The sequence below is a fragment of the Dama dama genome, chromosome 12 (genome assembly GCF_033118175.1).
Source record: "Dama dama isolate Ldn47 chromosome 12, ASM3311817v1, whole genome shotgun sequence".
In the NCBI taxonomy this organism is placed as follows: Eukaryota; Metazoa; Chordata; class Mammalia; order Artiodactyla; family Cervidae; genus Dama; species Dama dama.
This window is the reverse complement of record NC_083692.1, coordinates 28,133,020-28,159,004: the sequence shown is the minus strand read 5'-3', so window position 1 is coordinate 28,159,004 and position 25,985 is coordinate 28,133,020. Positions and strand designations below refer to the sequence as shown.

At 36.0% G+C, this 25,985-nt stretch overlaps 1 protein-coding gene across 1 annotated transcript in view; it reads right to left on the bottom strand.

The window, feature by feature from the left end:
* KCNH5 (potassium voltage-gated channel subfamily H member 5) overlaps window positions 1–25,985 on the bottom strand; it is a 367,668-nt gene that overhangs the window by 278,911 nt on the left and 62,772 nt on the right. Inside the window, exon 6 of the mRNA XM_061158360.1 lies at window positions 21,637–22,029. Within this exon, the coding sequence (XP_061014343.1) occupies window positions 21,637–22,029 (393 nt within the window). The remainder of the gene's footprint in view (window positions 1–21,636; window positions 22,030–25,985) is intronic.

Genomic DNA, 25,985 nt, shown 5'->3' with positions numbered 1-25,985 from the left:
GAATGGCATCATTCAGTGATATGAGATGTTGAGAGGCAAGAAGATTCAAGAGAGTCTGGAAGCTCTCAAAACAAAGGAACTATGTAATCATGAACAAGAAGACCAAAATAAGTATTTATCAAGCATTTCTATATGTCAGGCTATGAGTTGGGCCCTGGGGACATTTAGACCAATATGCCTTGCTTCTGCTCTAAAGAAACCTATAGTCAAAATGCATGAACTCAAACAGGGTTAAATTAAAAAATAAACACAGTGCTGTAGATGTTTTCTTCCACTTGGCTCTAATTTTTTAAAGAACCGTGGTACTTCCATTTAAATACTACAGAGAAAACTTATTTCTACCATAATTATTTTTTCTAAAAACAAAGGAAAAAGACACAGAAACTTTATCCCCAAATCAAACTAAAAAATAGTCACAACCTTCAGCTAGACTGTAAAGAATCAGGACCTACCAGAATTAGGGCCAAATGAGGGAAGAACATACTCTCTTGACCTCTGATGCAGGCAGATCTCTACAATAGGAGGTGATCCACCCTGAGGACCACCTGCTCTAGACTCCAAACAATCAAAAGGCACCATTTTCTGTAGACATGTTCAATATCATTTCAATATTACAAAATACTTGGTAAGAATTGTAAAGAGTTCTATGATACCACTTCCTCCTAGATCTTAGTCAGCTCCCCACTGACATCTCTTGCAAAATCATTTTCTGGAGCTAGCCTTATCCCTGTTTCTATTATGCATTAGGATTCTCAATACAATTACCCTCAACCTCTCCTGGTTGATTTACTGCCTATCCATCTTTCAACTGACTTCAATACATGAAGGATTCACAGCACAAAACTTAGCACAAAACTCTTTCCCTAAGTTCCCAATACAGAAGCCAAATGCCTGCTGCACATTTCCATTTAGGTATTCCATAGGTGTTCAACAGGTAAACGTCCCAAAGGGAATCTCGTTTTTCCTGAATCAGTTCTTCATCTGCTTCTCTTGTGAACAATATCACTACGAACCCCACCCCCTTTCCTGCCACACTCAGACAGTTATCAAGCTTTGAGGATCTCAGCATTCAAACTTCTCAAAATAAATCTCAATAAATCTGTCAAAAAATGTCCTTTCTTTCCCATTCCCAAGGTCATGTCTTGGTTATGGCTTCATAGTGTTCCTCCCTGTGTGACAGAAAAAGGCTCTCCATCAGTCACCCCCAACTCCATTCTCACTGCTTTTACTTATCTGATCACCCTGGAGAGGCTAGCCTGGTATTGTTTTATATTACATATATATATATATATGTATATGTATGTGTATATATATGTATATGTATGTATATATGCGTGTGTGTATATATATATATATATATATATATATATATATATATACAAAATCATGTCCCTCTCTGACCTAAAATCTTTGGTGTTAGCTCATTACATAAAGGATTAAGAGTCTACTCCTTACTCCTTACTGTGACATGAGAAGTTCTTCAGGACCTTGCATCTGTCTATCTGGTCAGCATCTCCACCAGCAATTCCTCCCCATGCTATCTCAGCTCACGCCATGCTCAGCTATGTATAGCTCCCAGAGTGCCCGTGCTCTTCATGCCACACTATAAGTTATTCCCTCTGCTTAAAGCACCCTTCCCTCCCACTGTCTTGATAGCCAGGGCCTTAGAGTTTATGACAAAGACTCTCTCCTCCATATGCATTTCTCTGACATGTTCCTCCCCAACCTATCATCTACATGGTCATACCCACTGTGAAAGTCAGGTATTCTTCCTTTGTGTTATTATATATTCTTTGCTCATCTATATTACAATAATTATCACAATAGTACTTTATTACAAGGCTCCGTTTGTGTGACAACATGTCAGGAAATGCTAAATCACTTGAAGAACATACCTAGTATCAATTACAAAGCTTGTTGTTGATGTTATTCAGCTGCTCAGTCATGTCCAACTATTTGTGACCCCATGGACTACAGCACACCAGGCTTCCCTGCCCTTCACCATCTTCTGGAGTTTGCTTAAACTAATGTCCATTGAGTTGGTGATGCCATCCAACCATCTCAACCTCTGTTGTCCCCTTTTCCTTCCTGCCCTCAATCTTTCCCAGCATCAGGGTCTTTTCCAATGAGTCAGCTCTTCACATCAGGTGCCCAAAGTATTGGAACTTCAGCTTCAGCATCAGTCCTTCCAATGAATATTCAGGACTGATTTCCTTTATGATTGAATGATTTGATCTCCTTGCAGTCCAAGGAATTCTCAAGAGTCTTCTCTAACACCACAGTTCAAAAGCGTCAGTTCTTAGGTACTCAGGCTTCATTATGGTCCAACTCTTACATCTGTACACACCAACAGGAAAAACCATAGCTTTGACTGTATGGACCTTGGTCAGCAAAGTAATGTCTCTGCTTTTTAATACACTGTCTAGATTTTTCATAGCTTTTCTTCCAAGGAGCAAGCATCTTTTAATTTCATGGCTGTAGTCACCGTCCACAGTGATTTTGGAGCCCAAGAAAATAAAGTCTTTTAGTGTTTCTATTGTTTCCCCATCTATATTGCATGAAGTGATGGGACCGGATGCCATGATCTTTTTTGAATGTTGAGTTTTAAGCCAGCTTTTTCACTCTCCTCTTTCGCTTTCAAGAGGCTCTTTAGTTCCTTTCACTTTCTGCCCTAAGAGTGGTATCATCTGCATATCTGAGGTTACTGATATTTCTCCTGGAAATCTTGATCCCAGCTTGTGATTCAGTCAGCCTGACATTTCACATGATGTACTCTGCATATAAGTAAAATAAGCAGGAAGACAATCTACAGCCTTGAAACATTCCTTTCCCAATTTTGAACCATGTTGTTCCATGTCCAGTTCTAAGTTTTGCTTTTTGACCTGCATGTAGGTTTCTCAGGAGGCAGGTAAGGTGGTCAGTTTACACAGTTTATTCCCATTTTTTTTTTCATTTATTTTTATTAGTTGGAGGCTAATGGGTTTTGTCATACATTGACATGAATCAGCCATGGATTTACATGTATTCCCCATCCCGATCCCCCCTCCCACCTCCCTCTCTACCCGATCCCTCTGGGTCTTCCCAGTGCACCAGCCCCGAGCACTCGTCTCATGCATCCAACCTGGGCTGGTGATCTGTTTCACCCTAGATAATATACATGTTTTGATGCTGTTCTCTCAAAACATCCCACCCTCGCCTTCTCCCACAGAGTCCAAAAGTCTGTTCTGTACATCTGTGTCTCTTTTTCTGTTTTGCATATAGGGTTATCATTACCATCTTTCTAAATTCCATATATATGTGTTAGTATGCTGTAATGGCCTTTATCTTTCTGGCTTACTTCACTCTGTATAATGGGCTCCAGTTTCATCCATCTCATTAGAACTGATTCAAATGAATTCTTTTTAATGGCTGAGTAATTTCCATTTTTAAGAATATTCCACAGTTTGCCATGATCCACACAGTCAAAGCCTTTAGCATAGTCAATGAGGCAGAAGTAGATGTTTTTCTGGAATCTCTTGCTTTTTGTATGATCCAACGTATTTTGGCAATTTGGTCTCTGGTTCCTCTGCCTTTTTTTAATTAAACCCAGCTTGTACATCTGGAAGTTGTTGGTTCATGTACTGTTGAAGCCTAGCTTGGAGGATTTTGAGCATGACCTTGCTAGCATGTGAAATGAGTGCAATTGTGCATTAGTTTGAACACTCTTTTGCATGGCCTTTCTTTGGTTTTGGACTGAAAACTGACCTTTTCTAGTCCTGTGGCCACTGCTGAATTTTCCAAATTTGTTAACATATTGTATTCCAAAGCTTGACTTACAGTAATATATTAAGAAATCAATATATCCAGTAATGTATGAAAAACTTTTTTACAACACAAGTATTTGTGAGTGTAATGAATTGAACATGTCATGGGGCAGGGAGGTGGCATAGTTAACAATCCTATATGATAGGTATCACTACTAAAACATAGCCTAGAAAAATTAAGTACAATAATTTGGCTAAGTTTATGAGCTAGTAAGAGGAGGAGCCAGGATTCAAATATAGACAGTCTCATCCACACTCCTTGCTCCTAACCACTTCACTATCTGACCTCATTCTAAACCTCACTATATCTAGAGCATAATATATTATTTAACTAATCATATTAGTACCCACAGTATTGGCTTAAACACAAGCATCCTCTAGAAGACTGAATCAAGAAGATTAAATAGTTTGCTTCCCTCTTATTCCCCCCAGGCACAGCAGTGACCCCCTTACGGGTCTGTGAAGGCCCTAGAGCCCTGGAGAATCTACAGTTCTCTAACATGGACCAACTCACTTCATCCTCACAATATCGGGACTCTTATCTCCACTGTTCATAGGAGGACACTGAAGCTCAGATAGGCTAAACAACCTGTCAAAAGTCACACAACTAGCAAGGAATGGAAGCATCACTCAGACCTAGTCCTTCAGATTCTACATGCATTTCCCACAATAGCCAACGGCAGCAGTCTTCCTGTCCTCAACCACAATAATCATTGCAATAATAATCTTCCTAGAAGAGAATATCAAGTGTATCCTCCAGGGGCTCATCATAGACATTAAACACAATCTCTTCTACTGGCCTTCAAGGTCTACAAGCCCATCTCTAATCTGCTGGGTCATTTCCAACCATGACTTTGCTGAACAATAATGTTCCAGTCAAACCAAACTTTTTGCTCTCAAAAACAACCCCAAAATTTCACCTTTTAATTTGTCCACAGTAGCCCTTTCATCTACTTATGAAACCAGAAACTGTTATTCAAAATAAGTAATATAGAAAAAAGGAAGTTTGCTTTATTTAGAAAGTTTTTTTTCCAACTATATCATTCTCCATTGTTTTGTATCCAAAAAAAATTTACTGAAATCACTATAATCAAAATTCAAAGTTAAATGACTTTCTTTTAAAACTTGACAAAATACTTAAAACTTGAAACAATCCAAATGTCCATCTCTGGTAGAATTGATTTTAAAAATCATTGCATGTTCACTTGACAAAATACTATCCAGAAATAAACATGAACAAACTAGAATTATATGAAATAACAAGAATAAATCTAAAAAGTGTCATATTGAACAAGAGTATATACTGCATGATTCCATTTATAAAAGTTTAAAAACAAATGAAACTACTCTTAGGGATTAGAAGTCATTAGAAGTCAAAGTGGCTTTCTTTCTTTGGGGAGGGATTGTGACTATGTAAGGCCTGAATGGGCTCTGTCAATATTCTGTTTCCTAATATGGCATTGCTAGGAATTACTAGGTGTGTTTGCTTTGTGAAAATCCCTCAAACTCTACTTATGATTGTAAGATTGATGGAATTTTTAACGTATAGTGTATTTATATAGCAGGAAAAAAGTGTTAAGAAAAATCCATTAGTCACTGTTGTGTTGTTAAGGTTAACATTTCACCACAGTATATAATCTGGATTAATGATTTCTTCTGCATCATATGATTTGGAGAGAGGGGGAGAGGAGTCACATTCAACTCAATCCAAAATAAGATTTTACTTATTTTATAACTCACCCTCATAAACTTCAGATTGGGTCTCAAATTATACTTAATCCCCTGTCGGGAATTTTAATTTAATCCATGTGGTAATACTGGATACTTTGATTGTCCAAAATAAAAATTACTTCCTTCTGTACTACCACCTATTTATAACAAGCTCTTGATTCTGTACTTTCCACCAGTTTTGTCTGCTCATTCATTTTCTGCTTAATTTCACTACATGCTTTCCAATTTTTTCTGTGCCTTCATCTGTACTCCAGTGGCATTCTGCCTCTATCCCAATCTCTGAGCTCTTAGCTCACAAATCCCTGGGGTTCCACTGGTGGAAGAGAATATCAAACACATCAAATGCATAATAGAACACAGCGGGGCTAATGGAGAACTTTCCGTCATCTGCCTTCCCTTCTAGCCAATTTCCCTACTTGACAAGCCCCTTAAGCCATGAGAGCACAAAGAACAATATCCTGGAGATATCTTGGTGTTATTTACTCTTCAAGGTATTTTTGTGGATTCCCACATTAAAAGTACATGGGGTGTCATCAGCATAAAAATAATGCCTTGCAATGATAAATCCATTTAAAATACAAATCAATTCTCTCATCTGAGTCAAGGATAATAGATAACTCAGCTAGTATTCTTTCCTACCTTCTTCCCCCATTGCTTCATAAATAGAAAAGGAGTGATCAAAGAACTTGTCCAAGGACATATGACAATTAAGTGGGGGTGAGAGAACAGGAATACAGACTTATAACATTCAGTTGCTCAGTTTTCCACCTACATCTAACATTCTCTCACATAGGATGTGTAGTAGATTGTTTAAAAAAAAGCAGCTGCAGTCATTTCCTTCCCTGTATCTATACCCTTTTGCCACATTACTTTGCAACCTCTCCCAACAAAAGATAGACTCTATTTCCACATCTTGACTTGAGTCTAGACTGGCTTTATGATTTACTTTGGCCAATAGAATGTAGTGTAAGTGACATTTGTGCCAGTTCCAAGCCTAGACCTCAAGAAGCATAACCTCTAATCATGGTCTTAGAACCTATGGTCCTTCTAAGTTGTCATATGAAGAATGGCAACTAGGTTTGAGGAGGATGAGAGGTCATAAGAACAGTCCTCTGAGTTATCCATATGAGCCATCCCAGATCAGCTAGTAACCAGCCATCCCAGCAATCTACCATGGATGCATGGATGAACGTAGTTGAAATAAGCCAAACCTAGCCAAAGCCAGCAGAATCACTCAGAACACAGACAAACGAGTTAAATAAATGGTGATAGAATTATCCACAAAGTTTTGGAGTAGTTGGTCATGCAGGGAAAAAAAGCTAACTGATACAAATGTGAGGAAAGCATATGTATTTGTGAGCACATTATTTCATACTTGTTTGACATAAAATGGAAGCAAAATAAATACATACTTGGCATCTGGTCCCATCACTTCATGGCAAATGGATGGGGAAACAGTGAAAACAGTGACAGATTTTATTTGGGGGGGGGGCTCCAAAAATCACTGCAGATGGTGACTGGAGCCATGAAATTCAAAGACACTTGCTCGGTGGAAGAAAAGTTATGACCAACCTACACAGCATATTAAAAAGCAGAGACATTACTTTGCCAACAAAGGTCCATCTAGTCAAAGCTATGGTTTTTCCAGTAGTTATGTATGGATGTGAGAGTTGAACCATAAAGAAAGTTGAGTGCTGAAGAATTGATGCTTTTGAACTGTGGTGTTGGAGAAGACTCTTGAGAGTCCCTTGGACTGCAAGGAAATCCAACCAGTCCATCCTAAAGGAGATCAGTCCTGAATATTCATTGGCAGGACTGATGCTGAAGCTGAAACTCCAGTACTTTGGCCACCTGATGTGAAGAGCTAACTCATTGGGAAAAGACCCTGATGCTGGGAAAGACTGAAGGTGGGAGGAGAAGGGGATGATAGAGGATAAGATGGTTGGATGGCATCACCAACTCAATGGACGTGAGGTTGAGTAAAGTCCAGGAGTTGGTGATGGACAGGGAGGCCTGGCGTGCTGCAGTCCATGGGGTTGCAGAGTCAGATACGACTGAGTGACTGAACTGATAAAGAAGTTTCATTTTAACAAGACAGTCTCCCAAATAGGTAAGATATGAATGTATAAAATAAACTTTAATATACAACTGGTAGATATTAATTTACCTTCTGTGTTGGGACATATGTCACTATCTTGCTTTGCAAGAATTTATCATGATTGGTCAACAGAAAAATAATAGAATTCTATATCACCAAAACTACCATTTAATGGAAAAATCTGTAATCACTTTTTAAAATCCAGATGCATATCAGGATTATCTTGGATTTTTTTTGAAAAATACAAAGCTCGGGTATTACTTTTTTTCTCCAAAGTTCCAGATATGTTTCTAATGAGCAGCCATGTTTAAAAACAACTGGACTATATAATGATCTTCTACCTTTACCTAGCTTGTTTCACTTTTTCTATTTCATATTCAATGCTCCTATTTCATTTAGTTTATATTTTCCAACTGCTCAATCTCTTTTTTTATGTTATTTTGCAAGGCTTTATCAAGCATAATAGAAAAGCTTTTATATACATATATATAAATATTATGTATACTATACATAGTTTAGAAAACTTATGAATTTTTGCCTCACTAAAAAACTTATGACATTTTGATTCTACTTGTTTGACTTAGCATGAATAGAATGTTAGATTTCTAATTTAAACAATAGATATGCAACAAGCAACAAAGTTTTACTGTATAGCACATGGACTTATAGTCAATATTTTATAATAACCTATAATGGAAAATAATCTGAAAAATAACATATGTGTATACATATAACTGAACCTCCTTGCCATGCACTTGAAATTTGTAAGTCAACTTTACTTCAATAAAATATATATATTAAGAAAAAAATTATATAGGGCAGAAATCACTGCTTATGAGTGGAAGAACACCAGGCATTTTTCCACAGGATCTGACTTCAGAGCAGTCTTTATTGCAGTCCTCAGAGCTATGTTCCTTGTGAACTTCCCACCAGGGGACAAATAAGAAGTGAGCAAATAAGACTTAACTGGCCAGTACTGAATCCATCTTACTCTAAAAACCTTAAGAACTGAAATTGTCTAGCCCCGTACTTTGCTTGGACACAGAGAATTGAAACCATAACTAGCCATCTATATTGACATGACTTAGTACTACTCGTGTCTTCCTTAGCATGATCTTATTCTTCAGGACTTCTGCCCAGGCAAATAGTTTGATTATGCAATATAGGAACTACCCAAAGACCCATTAACTCTTCAGTGGAAAGCATCGACAGTTTAAGCCCTAAGATTCTTTGAACTTTTCGCCTCAAAATCATCACCTTACTGTTTCCACCAATCCTGGACTATGGTATCATGATTCTTAAACCTTACCCAATTCTAACAAAGCCTACTCTCCTAAACCTTTCCCAATTTGAAAGATCCACCTTAAATCAAATTTCCAGTTCCCAATAAATTCTCTCATTTTCTGAGAAGATACTATCAAATGTCTGAGACACTACCAAATCTTTGCAACATAGTGTTCTCCCATCAAATGGTAAGCAATAAACTCAACTCAGCTTTGTCTTATCAATGAATTGTGTTTGTAGTTCTAGCTTTTGATGCTTCATGCCCTACCTAACTTAATACCTATAATGACAATACAAGTATAACTTTCAGAGTTCCACAAGAGATAGGCTCAGAATTGTATCAGTCAGGGAACCCTTAAGCTATGGTGTCCTTGTCAAGCTATTAATAGCTCATTAAAAGTTCTTTACAGTTCAGATGAAATTTATCCATCAGAGATCATTTTTAAATATAAGTAATATTGCCTAGAAACACAGATAGCATATTTCCTTCATCAGAGGAAGAATGGCAGACAGCTGACCAAAAGTAAAGCTCTCATGCAGAAGAAATGGTTTTTCAACCCTTTATCCACAATGTGTAATAAACAAATTTCTTAAGGATAAAAAATTCCGATATAAAGGTAACCATGTTCCCTGTGAGGCAGCAATGTGTTATCTCTGAAAGCAGAGATAAAATCATAGTATAAAATAAAGTAATAAGAAGATTAAATGGAGTAGGAATGGAAGTTTAGAACTTCCTTCAAAGAAGAATGAGGAAATGATGAATTCTCAACATAGTGATAATTATTATACAAATAGTAAAGAGCAATTTCTAAGCAAGTATCCATGGTTAATTAAGGCAAAATTTTTAAGAGTTATAGTATACATATTGTAATATATTTCACCCTTCTTTGCCTTTATTTCTTTTATATATTTATTTTTTTTTCTTCTTTTGCAACAGCATCTCTTCTTTATTTTTTTTATTTTTTTTTTTTTTTTTCATTTATTTCCATTAGTTGGAGGCTAATTACTCTACAATACTGCAGTGGGTTTCATCATACATTGACACGAATCAGCCATGGATTTACATGTGTTCCCCATCCCGATCCCCCCTCCCACCTCCCTCTCTACCCGATCCCTCTGGGTCTTCCCAGTGCACCAGGCCCGAGCACTTGTCTCATGCATCCAACCTGGGCTGGTGATCTGTTTCACTATAGATAATATACACGTTTCGATGCTGTTCTCTCGAAACATCCCACCCTCGCCTTCTCCCACAGAGTTCAAAAGTCTGTTCTGTATTTCTGTGTCTCTTTTTCTGTTTTGCATATAGGGTTATCATTACCATCTTTCTAAATTCCATATATATGTGTTAGTATGCTGTAATGTTCTTTATATCAGAATAATTTCCTAATGCTTAACAATAGGAAGCATTTACCATGAATGAAGATCAGTACACATAAAAATTTCTATTTATGTAAGCAACAAAATCAAATAAAGGAATCTCACTGCTGTCCTCTTCGCTTATAACTTCCTATCCTCCCAAAGCTAATTTACTCAGTTAAACAGATTGTTTTGTCTCTGTAGAAAATTAATGCAAAAGAATATATTCCTGGAACATCACCAGCTTTTTCAAATTTAAGAAGGACATCTATCTTTAAACCTTCTTATTACCCAAACTTGATAACATTCTGTGCCACCAATCCCCACTTGGAAAAGAATTTAAAAGTTCAACCTACTGCTACTCTGCTCCAATTTGAAATCTGTGGCTGATTCTCATCCATTTCCCAAATCCTTTCCCCATCTCCTCTTTCACACTGACTTCTCTTTTATTCACACTTTTGAATAGTTTGTGAGAAAGTTTTACTCTCAAGCTAGAAGGTAGGTACATTTGAGTTCAGTGACTAAGGCTTATACATCTTTGTAGTCACTTGTCCACAATGCTTTGTACTCATAGTGGGAGATTCCAGCTTGGGGATCTAAACCCTTTGGTAACACCTAAACATGTATTGAAAGTTGGTAGGGTAGGACATCTGACTGGAAGATTATTTACATGAAAATTCATGAAAAGAAACTTATGAAAGGAAAGTTGAGCAGAGTAGCCAAAGGATAACGCTAGATTTTCTGAGCGGAGGATTTGGAGTCACAGATAAAGTTGTGTCACAAAGACTGCCTTTGTCCCTGTCTTTTTTGTTACTAATAAGAAATGATTTATACCTCATTCACTTCAATAGAAATACATATAGTGTAACAATTATGTTCCAGGAACTGCAAATCCAAGATATTAGGAAGATAGAGGCTTTGCATTGAAGAAGCATAAGGTCTCTTTTTGATTCTACCACAAATGAGCACAGGGCCTAACTCCAGTTTTCTAAAGATCTTTGTTGTATTTGACCTCTTAACTTGAAGTAAAATTGAAGCATAAAAAATAGGGTCACCCATAAACCTTACCCTGAGCATACAGATGAAAGATGAGTGTTGGTAAACCACTAATCCAATCCTCAATAAAAATATAAATGTTTTTATTGTTATCAGAAGCTCTAGGATTATTAGTGGGCTTTCTTAAGTAAAGACTTGATAGGTAACTAGGACTTAAAATTGCAGCTAAAGTTTTAAAGCAAGCTACTAAGAAACTAAAAAAAAAAAAAACTTAAATGGAGAAAGTCCCATGGAGAAGGTAAAAATCCTCCCAGAAATAATATATTTCATCACAGACAATACATGTAATACAATATAGCACATCCAGAAACATCTTACACTTTGCAGTTAAGTAACTTTATCAGAGATAAAGAGAAAAGCTATATAAATGATAAAGGGATAAATTCTCCAAGAAGGTATAACAATTCTTGTATGCATGAACCTAACAAAAACTAATAGAACTTCAAGTACAAATGAGATTAATCCACTACTATCTTTACAGACTTCAACATCCCTCTATCAGAAACGGTCAGATCTAACAGGCAGGAAACCAGTAAGGACAGAGCAGAAGGCAATGGCACCGTCAATCAACAGTCTATTATTGACATCTTTGACTACTTTATACAGTAATGGCAAAAAAATAACCTCATGTGAAACATTTACCAATATAGGCCATATCCTGGGTTATAAAACACACCTTAACAAATTTAAGACAATAGAAATCATACAACAGCTGCTTTTGGATCACAGTGAAATTAAACTAGAAATCAATAACAAATATAACTGGAAAAAAACAAAAATCTGTAGAAATTAAACAACACATTTATAAATAAAACATGGATCAGAGAAGAAATCTCAATAAAAATGTATTTTTCTTTGAATTAAATGAAACTGAAAATACAACTTACCAAAATTTGTGGGATGTAGCAAAGCAATACTCAGAGGAAAATTTACAATTTAGAATGCACATATCAAAAAGTAATAAAGAAGTAAAATCAATAACCTAAATTTCTAAGCTTAGCAAACTAGAATAAGAAAAGCAAATGAAATCCAAAGTAATAAGAAGAAAAAAACATATTAAAATTAGAGCAAAAATCCATGAAATTGAAAACAGGAAGTCAGTAGAGAAGATCAACAAAATTTTAAAAACTTTTTCTTTGAAAGCATCAATAAAATTGTAAAACCTCTAGCCACACTAGCCAAGAAAAAAAGAGGACATAATTACTAACATGAGAATGAAAAAGAGGACACCACTACAGATGCTATAGACAATTAAAGTATAACAATAGCAATAATAATAACTACAACAATAATAGAACAATATGAACAACTCTGTGCCCATAAATTTGATAATCAAAATAAAATGGATCAATTCCTTGAAAGACACAGTCTACCAAAACTCAAATATACACACAAAAATAATTATTTGAAGAGAACTATATCTATTAAACAAATTGAGTCAATAATTAATAATCTTCCAAAACACATAGCACCAGAGCCAGATTAACTCATGAGTGAAGTCTACCAAATATTTAAGTAAAAAACTTTACCAATTCTCTACAGTCTCTTCCAGAAAAGAAGCGGAAACAATACTTTCTAACCCAGTTTTAAGAGGCCAGCTTTACTCAAATACCAATACTCAAATACACAAATACAGTATGAGAAAAGAACACTACAAATGAATATCCCTAATACATAGATGTAGAAATCTCACCAAAACACTAGCAAATCAAATCCAACAATATATAGAAATAATCATACAGTACGGCCAAGTAAGATTTATCCTAGGTATGCATGGCTGGTTCAACAATCAAAAATCAATTAATGTAATCCATAACATCACAGTCTAAAGAAGAAAAAGTTATATGTTTATATCAATAGATGCAGAAAAGACATCTGACAAAATGCAGCACTTATTTATAATAAAAAAGTCTCAAAAAACTGGCTACAGAGAAGAATTTCTCAACTTGAAAAAGAACATCTACAAAACCCTACAGATTATTTCATATCATAAAAAAAAAAAAAAGGAAATAACAGGTACACAGATTAGGAAGGGAAAAAAATATCTTTCTTTAGAGATGACGTAATAGTCGGACACAGAAAATCCAAACAAACTGACCTGGGGGTGGTGGGAGGGAGGAGGAGTCTGGAACTAATCAGCAATTAAAGGAAGTTTGCAGGATATATGGTCAATATACAAAAGCCAATCACTTTCCTATATACCAACAATGAACAAGTGGAATTTAAAATTAAAAACACGATACCATTTATATTAGCATAAAAAACTTAGGTATAAATCTAACAAAATATGTACATGCTGTGTACTAGGAAACCTATGAAACTGATGAAAGAAATCAAAGAACTCAATAAATGGAGCAATAGGCCTTATTTATGGACAGAAACATTCAATATTATGAAGATGTAAGTTATTCTAGACTTGATCTAAAGCTACAATGTAATCTCAATCATAATTCCATTAAGTTGTTTTGTATATATCAATAAACTGATTGTAAAGATTATATGGAGGGATAAAAATTGTGCAAAATAGCCAACACAATATTTGAAGGAGAACAAAGTCAGAGGATAGACACTCAACTTCAATACTTGCTATAAAGCTGCAGTAACCAAGACAGTGTGGTACTGGTGGGAAAAAAATAAACAAATGGATCAATGGTACAGAATAGAGAGCCTAGAAACAGAACCCCATAAATAGAGTCAACTCAACTTTGACAAAGGAGCAGAGGAAATACAATAAAGAAAAGACAAGTTTTCAACAAATCTTGATCGAACACATGGACATCAAATGGAAAAAAAAAATGAATCTAGTCACAGACCTTATACCCTTCAAAAAATAAAATAAAACAGATCATAGACATAAACATAAAACATAAACTGTAAAGCTCTAAGAAGGTAACATGGGAGAAAACCTAGGTGACCTTGAGTAATCATTTTTCAGATATACCACCAAAGGTACAATCCATGAAAGAAATAAAAAACTGGAATTCACTAAAATTAAAAATGTTGCTCTGTGAAAGATACTGTCAAAAGAATGAGAAGACAAGCCACAGACTAGAGGAAAATATTTGCAAAAGACATGTGCGAATAATAAAGGAGCATTACCCAAAATATGCAAAGAACTCTTAAAACTCAACAATAGTAAAATTAACAACCCCATTAAAAATGAGCAAAAGATCTCAACAGACACCTGACAAAAGAAGATACTCAGATGGCAAATAAGCATATGAAAATATGTTCATATATCACTGTGCATGCATGCTAAGTCACTGCAGTCATGTCTGACTCTCTGTGACCCCATGGACCATAGCCCAAGCAGACTCCTCTGTCCATGGGATTCTCCAGGCAAGCATACTGGAATGGGTTGCCATGCCCTCCTCCAGGGGATCTTCCTAACTCAGGGATCGAATCCAGGTCTCTTACATCTCCTGCTCTGGCAGACAGGTTCTTTACCACTAGCACCAACTGAGAAGTCCCCTCATCTATCATTAGAAATTTGCAAATTAAAACAAGATATCACAAGTCCTAGAATGGCTAAAATCAAAAACATTAATAATGCCAAAGACTGGCGAGAATGTGAGTCAATAGGAACTGTCATTCATTGTTGGTGGAAACGCAAAATGGTGAAAACCACTTTGGAAGATAGTTTGGCAATTTATAACAAAACTAAACATATTTTTACCACATGATCCAGCAACCATGCTGTTTGATATTCACCCAAATGAGTTGATAACTTACCCAAAAGGTTTTGCCTACACAAAAACCTAAACTCAAACATTTATAGCAGCTTTATTCATAATTACCCAAATTTGGGAGCAACCAAAATATCCTTCAGTAGTAGGTGAATGGAAAAATAAACTTGATATGTCCAGATAATGGAATATTATTCAGCACTCAAATTAGCTATCAGCCATGAAAAAAACATGAAAGAACCTTCATTTCAGTTCAGTTCAGTCGCTCAGTCGTGTCCGACTCTTTGCGACCCCATGAATAGCAGCACGCCAGGCATCCCTGTCCATCACCAGCTCCCAGAGTTTACCCAAACTCATGTCCATCGAGTCGGTGATGCCATCCAGCCATCTCATCCTCTGTCATCCCCTTCTCCTCCTGCCCCCAATCCCTCCCAGCATCAGGGTCTTTTCCAAGGAGTCAACTCTTCGCATGAGGTGGCCAAAGTATTGGAGTTTCAGCTTCAGCATCAGTCCTTCCCAATGAACACCCAGGACTGATGTCCTTTAGGATGGACTGGTTGGATCTCCTTGCAGTCCAACCTTAAATGTATGCATATTATTAAGTGAGAAGTCAATCTGAAAAGGCTTTCTACTGTAGATTCCAACTATATGACATTCTGGAAAATGCAAAGATATAGAGATAGTAAAAGGATCAGTGGTTGCTAGAGGTTAGGAAGGAAGAAGGATGAAGAGGCAGAGCACAGAGTTTTAGGACAGTGACACTACTCTGTATGATACTACACTATGCCCCTATGCATTTGTCAAAATCCATAAAATGCAGAACACCATGAGTGAACCCTACTGTGAACTATGGACTTTGAACAACATGACATGTCAATGTAGTTTCATTCTGGTGGGGGGTGTTGATAACGGGGGAGGTTATGCGTGTGTGGGGGCAACCTCTGTTATGGGAAGTCTCTGTAGCTCTTTTCAATTTTGCTGTGAACCTAAAATGGCTCTTTAAAACAGTCTTATTATCATACTAATAAGAAAAATCAATAATTATAAGGTGACTTGGCAATGTTTCTATGGATTTAATAAGATTCAAACTAGTAAAACTAAAAACAAATACTATGAAATCCTCTCCTATACCACTCAAACATGATTTTCAATTATCTAAAGGTATTAATGAAAAAGTAATGGTGATCAAATTATATTAAATAGCAATTTCCAATATATCCTTAATGGAGGGTCTGAAATTTCTCAAAAGTGACAAAATAAATATATGAATACAATTAGCTTTGATATCCAATTTTTTGCTTTGATGTCTAGATAAGAGATAAAAACTGTATATATAAACAGATATGCTAAAATGAAATGATGTATGTGCCCATTTGACAAGCATAAATCAAGAAAAATTATAATTTAGAAAATGATTTTCCTAAACTTTTCTGGAAATTAAAAACATTCGTAATACTTCCACCCAGCAGTTTCTGGCTCAATCATTTTGTCTCTTCAAACAGTGCATTAGTGATCACTTTTAAATTTCCAATTTTACCTGGTTTATTGTGTTTACCACTTACTAATACCGCTCATTGTCCCCTGAATTCCCCAAGTATCATGTTTCCTAATTCCATTTAGTCTACCAAACTGTTTGTTACCTGTAGCTGCCCCATATTTCTATGACGTCTTATAATTCAGTTCCCCCTAACCTCCCAGAAATCAAGTTCCCTGGACTTCCTAGAGCTGTATTCAAATACTTACTACAAAGGAGTTTGTTTTTATTCCTTAGATTCCTTGTGATAATGTCTTTTACCCCCATTATATTATCTAGGAAATTGACGTTCTTTCTTTTCAAACAGAATTCTTTCCTTCAATGGACTCTATCTTCCCAGCCTCACAGTTACCTTAAAGAATGACATATCCAGTTCGTGAATTCCTAGTAAATCAAGTTGTCTTCAGAAGGCATGTCATCTGAGACACTCTTGAATATGAAAATGTCATTACATCCTAAATTATTTTGCACCATATCATGTTAAAGGAGTAAACTGTGATCTTCAGAGTCATATTCTCCTATTCCCAAGCTACCAGTAGCTCAATTCCTCATTTTTAAATTCTATTTTGTTTTATGTCCTGGTACAATCTACTAAAACCTTACTAACACTTTATTGCTTCAGGTCGGTGAGTCACCAATATGCAGTAAGCAGTGAAGAATTGCCAAGGAGATGGAATGCTTTCCTAACCATCACAGAGCTTGTCACCAAGCTGAGGAAATAGATACACACAAGCGAAACAATAATATCCCTTCAGACATGCACAATTCTACAAATAAAAATCATTCATATCTATTTTTCCTTTGACTCTTGTGAAGTAAAAAAGTCAAGCATCCCTTCCCTTTTTTTTTTTTTTACAGATATGCAAACTGAAATCTATAGTCACCATCCCAAAGGCTCACAATAAACAAAGTCCTAAAGAAGTCACCCAATAATTAAAAGAGAAACTTTAAAAAAATGTGGAACTAAAATATAAGACAACACTAGTTTGCAAAATGAGAAAGCAAACAGAGGCCCTTGATTTATTTAGAAGGGCAAAGACACTTATAAGTCAAATACTGAAGATAAAAATATTAAGAGCAATCAATTAATACAAAAACTTCCAATCCATTAGAAGGAATCCAGAAGATTTTAAAAATTCAGTCAATCCAAAAAATGGCAGAAAAGAAGAAGAATAAAGTAAAAAAGAGAGAGAAAAGTGAATAAAACACATTTTAGAGTAGAAAATAAGATGCTGTACCTAAATCAAAAAGTAATTAATCACCATAAATGTAAACAGACTGACCTTCCCAGTCAGAGAAACTCTCAGTATGTATAGACTATTTACAAAAGACACAACTAGAGTATAATGATCTAGAATGATTAAAAGTTAAATGATAGAAATACATATATTGAGTAATATACAAATGCTAGTTTAGCTCTTAGTATCAAGCCAAACAAACTTTAAGGGGAAAATAAAGGCATTATTAGTTACAAGAAAAGCTGGAAAATAATGTTGAGAAAATTTTCCAGAAAGTATAGCAAAAAGATAAAGGATTGGAAAATAAGGAAAGAGAGAAAAAGGAATTAGAAAAGTCTAGTAGGTATTAGAATAAAAGGAGTTTCAACAAGAGAGAGAACAGAGAAGAGCAGGACAGGAGATGGAGAAAAATTATAAGAAAAAAAATTGAAACAGAAGACATGCTTTTCCAGATTGAAAAAGACTACTCAGACAGTGCCCAGCAAAACTGATGAAAATGGACTCACAATAAAGCATAGTACTGGAAAGATTCAGAACCCTAGACAGAGAAGATATATCAAATTTCCAGAAAGAGAAAATAGGTCACAATGCCTCCAAGTGTCTTATGAGAATTATTAGAAGGTAGACTGTAATGGCACCATGTCCTTCAAAATCTGAGGATAAATTATCAATGGTCTGGAATATTATAGATAGTCAAACTATCCATCAGGTAGGAGGGTAGGATGAAGAGAGATCTGTTTAAGAAAATGATGTTGATAGGATATTGCTTGCATCAATGTAAGGAAGGGAGCTTTAGACAACTGGCAGAGTTTAGTGGTTGAGTGAGTGATGAGTACATAAAAGAAAGCAAATGATAAAACCAGATAATTATCAACTCTCAAGAAAATGGAAAGTGCAGAAGAGGAAAAGTAATCACAATATGTTGAAGGTTCAGTTACAAATGAGCTTCCCTTGTGGCTCATCTGGTAAAGAATCTGCCTGCAACGAGGGAGATGTGGGTTCAGTCCCTGGGTTGGGAAGATCCTCTGGAGAAGGGAAAGGTTACCCATGATAGTATTGTGGCCTGGAGAATTCTATGGACAGTGTAGTCCATGGGGTCACAAAGAGTCGGACACAACTGAGCGACTTTCACTTTCAGTTATAAATAGCATTATTTGTAGACATGGTGATATAAACACTATTTATGCAACCAAAAGGATGATATATCTATAGTGTGAGAATGGAAATAAGTGCATGGATACAGTGAGGGCAGGGAGAAAGAGGCTGAAACCTCCAATTTCATAGTGAGACGTCAAAGACAAGTCCCAAAAGGGGTAACTACACAGTCTTGCTGTTTGGTGATGGAAGCAAATATTAAAAGATCCCCTAAACAGTCTGAAAGCTGTTGTACACAGTCTTGCTGTTTGGTGGTGGGAGCAAATATTAAAAGAATCCCCTAAACAGTCTGAAAGCGGTTGTCTCTAGGGTCTTCTCTTTTAAAAAATTAGATATTGCCAATTATTCTTCATGTAAGTTTTACCAGTATTCCCTTGAGCAATGTATAAGAGACTTCACACCACCACTGCATCAACTCAGATCCCTTACCAAGTGATGCCAAGTCAGGGTTAGATATGCAAGACTCTCACTGAGATAAATGCCTATGAAGGAGAAAGGAGGGAGGAGTCTTCAGACCACAGTGCACGTCTGAAACCTTTGAAGATGGAAGGAAGAATTGTGTAGAAAGAGCCTCAACCACAGCACAGGTAAATGGGAAGTTCCAGGGCAAAAGTTGCTCAGCGGAGGAGTTCTTCTTGAGCAGGAGTAACTAATCATAATATTGGTGGTGGTGGTTTAATCACTATGTCATGTCTGACTCTTTGCAACTCCATGTACTGTAGCCAGGCTCTTCTGTTCATTGGATTTTCCAAGCAAGACTACTGAAGTGGATTGCCACTTCCTTCTCCAGGGAATCTTCTCGACCCAGAGATCAAACTCACGTCTCCTGCTTGGCAGGTAGATTCTTTACCACTGAGCCACCTGATAAGCCCAATCATAATATTACCACTATTCCTAGGCATTGGTTGAGTGCAGCCTTGGGGAAACAGCTTCGAACTATGACCCGCAGCAGATCAGAAAGCCATAGCAAGGCTCAGTCAACGGTATTCAGTGGTATATTGGTAAATGATTAACAACTAATGCCATAGAAAGTTTTTTTTTTAAGCCTTTATTTATAGCATTTGCCACTTTAAGGGTGTAAATACTCCCACTGTGGCCAATTTCAAAGTACCAGGGTGACAGTGTGATATCACTGAATGCTGAGTTTGAAAGAGATGCTAAAGAAAGTCTTTTCCAAACCAGAAGTCACTTCCAGGAAGCCCCTAACTGTGCTTCATGCAGCAGGCTTCCATGAAGGGAGATCTGAGCAGCACACATTCTCAGACACCATATTCTCCAACCCAGTGTGTGTGATAACTGATGGCATGTCAGTATAGTCTATAAGTTTACTTTTCATTTTCCTTAATAAGTCTGAGGATATTGTCATATATTTATATAGTATATTAGATGCATTTATTATTATGCAATCTAATTTATTTTCTTTTCTGTGAACTAAACCAATCTTTTGATTATTTGTATTAAAATCTTTATGCCAATGTTCTAAATAATGGAAATCTTAATGCATTGATCTTAATATATTAATCTATTTAGTAAGTGAACATATAAGTACTACTTATTATCTTCTTATCATAAGATTAGCATTTTCAAAATTAACCCATATGAATCCTTCCAGAAGGGAAATAGGAAAGAAATATACCTTAAAAGCTTGATGTAGATAGAATTTAAAATTAGAAACAAATTACTATGATTCTTTTTTCCTTGAATTTTTAAATAACAATTATGTGTATAGCATCAAAATACAATGTCTATACTAAACTTTCTGGAAATATTTTTTAGTATCATTAAAGCTGATTCAATGCAGAAATCTTTATGGAAAAAGATCCTGAAGAAAAGTTGCAATCTACCTCCCTACACACACAGAACGAATGAATGTAGTGGAGAATTTCCTATCTGAACAGTCTGTGAGGACAGAGTAGAATCTTTAGGGAAATTAAGTTTGCAATTACTATTATGAACACATTTTAAAAACAGATACATTCTATATTGATTCATTTATATACACCCTTGGTATAGCAAGTTGAAAATCATCCACAACTAAGTTAGAAACTCAGAAGCTCTGGATGAAATGGTCGTTAAGACATTACATATGTTTTAACATTTCTAGTTGTGCAGATGACACTGAATAAGCAAAATCTTGAATTAGACCAGATATCGGAAGTCATTTAATACAGTCTCTAACCACAAATGATTAGGCAAAATTTAAAGAAAAAAAGTATAAAAAAAAGAAACCAAAAAGGCAAAACTTTAAGAATTTCTCTACCATAAAGGTTTTCTGGATCTTTTTGTTAACACAAGCACTGCTACCATATGTATCTGGAGGGGAGGAATCAAAACATCTGTGGGTGCACAGAGTTTTAAAATGCTACTGTTTTCCCCAAAAAATACATCTATTTCATTATCTTCCAATCAATTGTCTAGTTCATAAACCACATTTGACTTCAAAGGCTGTGGTTTTTCTTCTCCTCCTTCAAACATAACTTTCAACCACAGCCATTTCCTAGTATTTTCAACCAGAAATTTTTTAAAGAGTGAATAAAAATTATAAAGTAATAAAATATGATCATTTATGGAAGGTATTTAGTAGGATGAAGGTTGAAAGTGGTGACTATAAAGAAGTTTAGGCTATTTATAAACTCCTTTTATCCTAATTTTCTCAAAACATGTGATTAAAGTACTAAAAAAAAAAGAAACTTACCTCATCCACATTTTCAAAGGCATTGATGATGTCATAAGGTAAACAAGACAACAGATCGATCACAAACCAAGTTTTCAGATAATTCATCCTTATCAACTTGGGGTCAGAAATAACCTCTCCACCAGGTCCCACAAAGGTTGTGTGAAAATTTAAAACAATGTCAACCAGAAAAATAACATCCACCACACTGTCCAGCACCAGCCAGGCTATGTTGTTCTGCTTCGTTTTGAAGGAGACGTTGTAAGGAACCATAATGGCGGTGTAGAAGGTAAGAATTAAAATCACCCAATCCCAAGTTGTTTTAAAAGCACAATAGTGTAAAATAATGTGTGGTGGTGTCTTTGGCGCTTCTTGCTTATACTGAGGAAGGATATCTGATCCCAACTGAAGAACCTAAAAGAGACAAAATGTATTTATAAGTGACCTGTACATCTCTGCAAAGGTAGTAATGAATTCAAATTTTCTGGCAGCCAAACCACTGGTTTCAAAGCCAGCCATGCTCTGTAATTATATCTCTTCTCCTGAGTTGTATCAAGGTTCGTCCAAAGTCACTACAAGTCCAATCACTCTATCGAAGTTGATCTGTCTGCTATTCCCTCTAACTTCCTCTCCCGTGGCCAACTCGTTCAGAAACTGGTCCCCACACACGGAGGGCAGAAAGAGACCAAAGAAAGGCAGAACACTCCAGATTGGCAGGTGGCAGTTTTCATAGGCAAGGGAACTTACAAGGTTTTACTGGGTAGCCATAAAACCAGAGGTCTCAGAACCCACCCACCAAATCTTAAAAGTTTATACAGAGGTTTAACTGGCTTCAGTCACATATGCAGTCCAGATGGTCTCAACCACAGCTAACTCTCTCAAGACTGTATCCTTGAAAAGCTCTCACGATGGGAATGGTGGGCAGAAAGTACATTTCAAGGACAAGGGAGGGGGTGAGGAGCTTCCAATTGCCTGGGTCCGGCTCCAGGATCACCTGGCAGTCCCATCCTCTTGATGACCTCCTCCAACACCAACACTGATCCACAGCACTGCTGGACACCCACTACTGGAAGTGCCTTCTGCACATTCACTGGGCAAAGGTGCCTAGAATCACACATCTCACAGACTGTCCAGCTATTATTTGCGTGGCTCACCATTATCCATTCTTTATATATTTGGGCTTTGAAGGAGCATAACTTTGATTCTAAAGGCTTTGCTGAACCCCAGGGCCCCACTATTCATGATCTTGCTGTTGCATGGGACTGAACCAGGGCCCTACTGATGGGCACAGCAGTATCAGAGTTATAAATGTTATAGCCTGCTTTCCCCCATTTCCCTTTCAATCAGATTTAAAGAATACTGGATTTCCTGCCCAGACACAAATTTCCTTTAGAAAAAAATTCTAGTCAGGTTTGTTTCTCCATACCTTTTGGACAATTTGACAATTTTTCATACAAATTTATACGAACCCTGACTTATACTGATTAGGTCTCATTAAAGAGACAATGAGAAAAAGCAGATGACAGTGCAAGAGCAGAGGTCTGGGCAACCCTGGGAAAAGGTAACAAACACAGGACTTGGCAGCTCCTTCCAGAACCTGGAACATGGAAATTGTGAAAAGGAGTTGAAGAAGCAGGTTGAAGACCTCTGCTTCATGCCACCAATGAAGCTATAGCTGAGTAAACCTGTGTATTAAGGAGTTTATAAGTGGGACTTTGATGAACAATATTTTCAGCAGCTTTACCACTTACACATTCAATTATTCAGTGCCCCTAAGACTAATGGGACCCAGAAAATAGGAGTCAATAAGTTCAAATTATAAAATCATAAATGCACTAAATTTATGTCAATGCACAAATAGATGTAAACAAAAATACCTGTTAGCCTGTAATTTATATGCTGCAAAGCAAAATAAGTAAACTAGCATTTTTTGAAATTTGAGACTTACCCTGAAGTCTCTCATGCATAGAACTTATACAGCTGAAAACAGCATATAATATAATCATTGCTATTTTGAAATGTGAAAAAATCACTGATATTCTCTTTAGATGTATATTATAATTATTGTTTTAAGTTTGGGAGCTATAAGAATTATTTATAAAGATTTTTACATATTTATGCTCATTATCAGTACCCCAGTAATAATTTTTCCATGAGATCTTAAATTACTTAGCAACAAATTATCCTACAGGTAAGTTAAGTTTCATGTTGAGACACAGAATTACATATACAGACTCCTACAGAATCATGGCTTCTCTTTCACCTTTCAACCACAGATCTATTCATTCCAACATCACTGTGTTAAACATGAAAATTTACTTCATATTCATGGTTAGTATTATACCATATGTATTTATACACTCTGTAGTTTGAGCACAAAGAAACACACTTAGAAAATAAACTCAGTGCCAGGTTGCATTAGGACCTTTACGGGCACTCGGTATTTTTGCCTTACTGGACCCCTTCCTCTTTAAAACTAATAAAATAAAAATTCTATTTTATTTAATATTTATATCTTTATTTAAATACAAATGCAACATAAATGTATAAATTTTATTTAAAATTACATTTTAAATAAAAATATAGTTTATTTAATATTTATATTTTTATTTAAAATTATATTTTTATTTTAACAGCATTATTACAAAGATGAATATTTAATTATTTATTTTTTTACCTAAAAGTTCATCATTTCCTTCAACTGCTAGTAGAAATTCAGGCATCGTGGTGGACCCCTGAAAGTGTTATTGGTGCTACACTCTGTGCTAATAGACAAATTGGTCCCACTCAGCACCCTGGATTAATATGAGGTGTCTCCTCTAGAGATGAACTCACTCTTGAGTTCAGTATTTCTTAAATCTGGCTACAAACTAGAATCATCTAGAGAAGTTGTTAAAAATACAGTATACTTATGCCTAGACCCCTATGCCAAAAAATAATTAAATTCATTTTGTGTATTAAATTAAATTCAGAGACTCTGCACTTTCAAAATCTTTCCAGGTGATGATAGTGTATAGTTCAAAATAAAAATCCTTGTCTTCTATTTCTTTAAACATTCATAACCCAGTTCTTCAGACGGTGACTTGAATTTTTAAAGCAATCCAAAACTGCTCCAAGAGAAAAAGGAGGAGCAGGAAGAGTAGGAGAAGAAAGGCAACACCAGCAAAGAAAGGGATGGGACACACCAGTGCTTCAGTTTTGATGTTTCTCCTATGTAGAGCACTGCTTTAATCTCAGCCCCGTCACTGGGGCTTTTATAAAGCAGTGAGTAACAACTGTTCGCTTTATTTCATTTGTACTTTCAGGAGCAGTAAGCCTTGAATAGATGGGGATGAAATCACATGCCCTGATGTATTTTTGTACTGATACAGACACATTCTTTCTCTCTGAATATCAGGAGAACATTGACTCTAAAGGAGTCAGAACCACAAATGCAAGTGGAAGCTGAATTCAATCAGTAGAATGTCAGACATGTTGAAAACTGATGAATTGCCTACACAGAGACCAGAATCCTTGAAACCGGGGATCAACTCTAAATTTAGGAGGCCTAGTGGAAATAAGATAAAATGTATATGCGTTGGAAAAAGTGAAAGGGCCTGAAATTTAACAGCAAATCCAAATACTCAAGCTGAGCAAATTACATGATTCTGACTACAGCTGGAAAACTGTCTTTCTGCTAACTTGGTGCCTCTATTCGGTCAGTCTTTGAAAACCTAAGAGTATACATAGACTAACTCTCTGTGTAGAAAAACTTGTTATTTCCACATGTTCTCTGAAATCAAGGCCTAAGATCTGACATAAAGCAGTTTTGTATCTGAATCAGCTTTATAAATTAGGGATGACAGATAAAGAAATGAACAATACCCAAAAGGCAAAGCAAACAAAGAAAAATATCAGATGGGAAGAAACAGGAATGAAAATTCATCAGGAGTAAAAATGAAGAGTGATGAGCTGTCCAGGGGATAGGAACTCTCCATCTGAGGCAGAGGAAAAAAACATCTTCAGTGATTTGGGGTGCTAAGGTAGAAATTTTTCCTCTCTATAGTCTCCTTCCTCATGTGCTTGCCCAGTTGTATTAACAAAGAAAGAAAAACTGGATAGGGTGTAGTTAAGACCTAGAAAGAATCACGACAAAAAAATCAGTAGTCACAGGAACAAGCTCCTACACTTTACCTTGATTTATAGAAAGAAACGAACAACCGAAGGCAGAAAAGAAAGTAGCTTCAAAATCAAGTAGTACTTAATAAAAAACATAATATGAAAAAGGAAGTTGTATCTGATTGAGTGCCCTAAATCTTGTGCCAACTGCATACTATCTTTTAAAATATTACAATTACTATTATCATTTAACATTTAGGTATGTTAATGTC